This window comes from Octopus bimaculoides, chromosome 23 (genome assembly GCF_001194135.2).
Source record: "Octopus bimaculoides isolate UCB-OBI-ISO-001 chromosome 23, ASM119413v2, whole genome shotgun sequence".
NCBI lineage: Eukaryota > Metazoa > Mollusca > Cephalopoda > Octopoda > Octopodidae > Octopus > Octopus bimaculoides.
Genome location: NC_069003.1, coordinates 10,382,474 through 10,384,973, shown reverse-complemented (window position 1 = coordinate 10,384,973; position 2,500 = coordinate 10,382,474). Strand labels below are relative to the sequence as shown.

Genomic DNA, 2,500 nt, shown 5'->3' with positions numbered 1-2,500 from the left:
TATTTTTAGTGATATTGTTAGGTAGATGTGAGAGGCCAGATCTAGCCAGTTTGAACGTAAACCGTGAAGAAAATTTTAGGCTGGATATAGCTAGTTTAAATGCTAAAGCAGAAGTTCTCAACCGGGGTCTATATAAGATTTTTGGGGGTCCATGCAACAAAATAGTAAATTTGGGATCCACAATAGTATTTTAAAGGGCCGTTGAAAAAAATTTAGTTTTATAGGTGTATGTATTACTATGTAATGCAAGCAACAGCTCGGTTTGTTTCTCTAACATTTTTACATAGTTCAAATTACAGAGGTTAATGCGTGTAAAACAAAATAGGAATTTTGAAAGAAGTTTCTATAAAACTAATTTTTGAACATTGAATGACTGGGGGTCCACCAGAATAAAATAGTAATCAAAGGGGTCCATAAATAAAAAATGGTTGAGAACCTCTGTGCTAAAGGGTTAAAACAGTAATGAATAACACGTGTAGGAAAATAACATAAAAATATTAAAAATAGAGGACTGATCACATTGCACTGTTTAGGACTCATAGTTAAAAGTGTTGCTGAGAGCTGTTGTTTGTTCTCATTTTTAATTGAAGTTAAAAAAAAAAAAGACAAGACCAGACAGCAGGATGCATGGTTGCTCCTAAATACAAAGACCCACCCCTGGTGAAGAATGTACTTCACCAGCATAGACTAGTCATTAGCAATTTTAGACTCCAGGCCAGAATGATGTCAAGAAGTAAACCAATCTGGAAAAGAAGGATTGGGGAGCTTAAGGACCCTTCATATGATCAGAGATTTAGGGACACCCTAATTGAGAAATTTGATGAAATGGGAGGAGGAGCTACAGACTTGTGACAGATGGCAACTGGGAATTCCTGAGGGACAGCTTGCTGAATGCCACAGACCAAATCAGTGGCTGGTGCAAAGTCCCGTCAATCTGGTGAAAATACTGCCTCCAGTTCTACTTAACTTCCTACTATCCATCATGATCTGCTGGTTGGCTTATTGATCGATTGATTGGTAGGCAGAAGTGGTTTGTGGTTTATACATAGCACTGAAAACAGAGAAAGGGTTTCCATAGAAACATTTAGTTACCTCTATATTCCATTGATATCGCTCCAAAATTACTTTACAGCGATGCAAATCCTCTATCATCGTAAGGTCCTGCAAAAAACAAAAAAAACCCCAACAAAATAAGAATAAAACATAATTGAAATTGTGAGATAGTAAGAGAAGCAGCTAAAAGGAAAAAAAAAACTAGTCTTGGTCTTCATTTCTCAGAACCTTGAAATTAAAAAGCTTGCAGCACAAGTGGGAGTTTAGAAGGGGCTCTTAACTCGTGCCATAGCTAACATTTGTATCAATAACACAGTCAATAAAATGCTAAAATGCACCCAGTCTGAGGCAAAACCCCATCAATCCATGTAGGGAAAACATGTAAAAAACTGAATGATGATGATATCGTTACATGAACCAGCAAAAAAAAACAAACAAACAAAAAAAACACAGTGTAGTTACTTGACCAGCTTGTTGAGATAGCAACCAAATTTCCCTCAACTGTCTTACAAAATGAAAAAAAAAGTAAGGAAATACTGAACAATGTAAGGATGTGGTTATACTTGTTTACAACCATCATGTGTGTCAAGATAAGGATATGAAAAAGAAAAAAAAAAAAACAAGGTAGCAAGCTGGCAGAATCGTTAGCACACCAGGCAAAATGCTTAGCAGTATTTTGTCCGTCTTTACATTCTGAGTTCAAATGCCACCGGGGTTGACTTTGCTTTTCATTCATTTCAGAGTCAAATTAGGTACCAGTGAAACAGTGGGGATCGATCCAATTGTCTAGTCCTTTCCCCCAAACTTCAGGCCTTGTGCCTTTAGTAGAAATTATTATTATTATTAAGGCAGCAAGGTTTAGCTTCCATGCCTGGAATTTCTTCTCTAATTCCACTATGGATTCAGCTATGAGAACTAATCATCAGCATACAGAAATTTCCTGGCAAATAAGAAAGGAGTGAGGGCTGAATCCTGATGGACTCCTACCTTCAGGCTAAATTCATCAATAAAGTCACTGCTAGCTCTCACTCCACTTCCTGCATCCTTGTAGACAGCTTGAACAGTCAGCACAAACCAATCATCTATTCCTAGTTTCCTCAGAGCTTACAAGATTACTGAAAGTGGTACCTTGTCAAAAGCTTTCTCCAAATCAATGAAAGCTAAGTGTAGTGGTTTATTCTTAGCCAGGTAGTTCTCCTGTAGCTGGCTCAAGAGGAAGCTTTTTCCAGAGACAAGGCAGAACTGAACCTCATCCAGGTTTAATCAATCACAGATCAATTGGGCAATGACTTTCCCAAAGATCTTCATAACTTGATCTAGAAGTTTGATTTTGTTGCTTATTTTGATTTTAAACACCTTATTTTGGAATTGTATGGATAATACCATACTTAATTCTGGTGCCTAAACTTAAGTACCATATTCACCTTGAATCTAAATTTTATATATA

General features: G+C 36.8%; 1 protein-coding gene across 1 annotated transcript in view; it reads right to left on the bottom strand.

Annotated features, from left to right (window-relative positions):
* Positions 1-2,500, bottom strand: part of LOC106879715 (FAS-associated factor 2) — a 31,161-nt gene that overhangs the window by 17,074 nt on the left and 11,587 nt on the right. Inside the window, exon 2 of the mRNA XM_014929395.2 lies at positions 1,093-1,161. Coding sequence (XP_014784881.1) covers positions 1,093-1,161 — 69 coding nt within the window. The remainder of the gene's footprint in view (positions 1-1,092; positions 1,162-2,500) is intronic.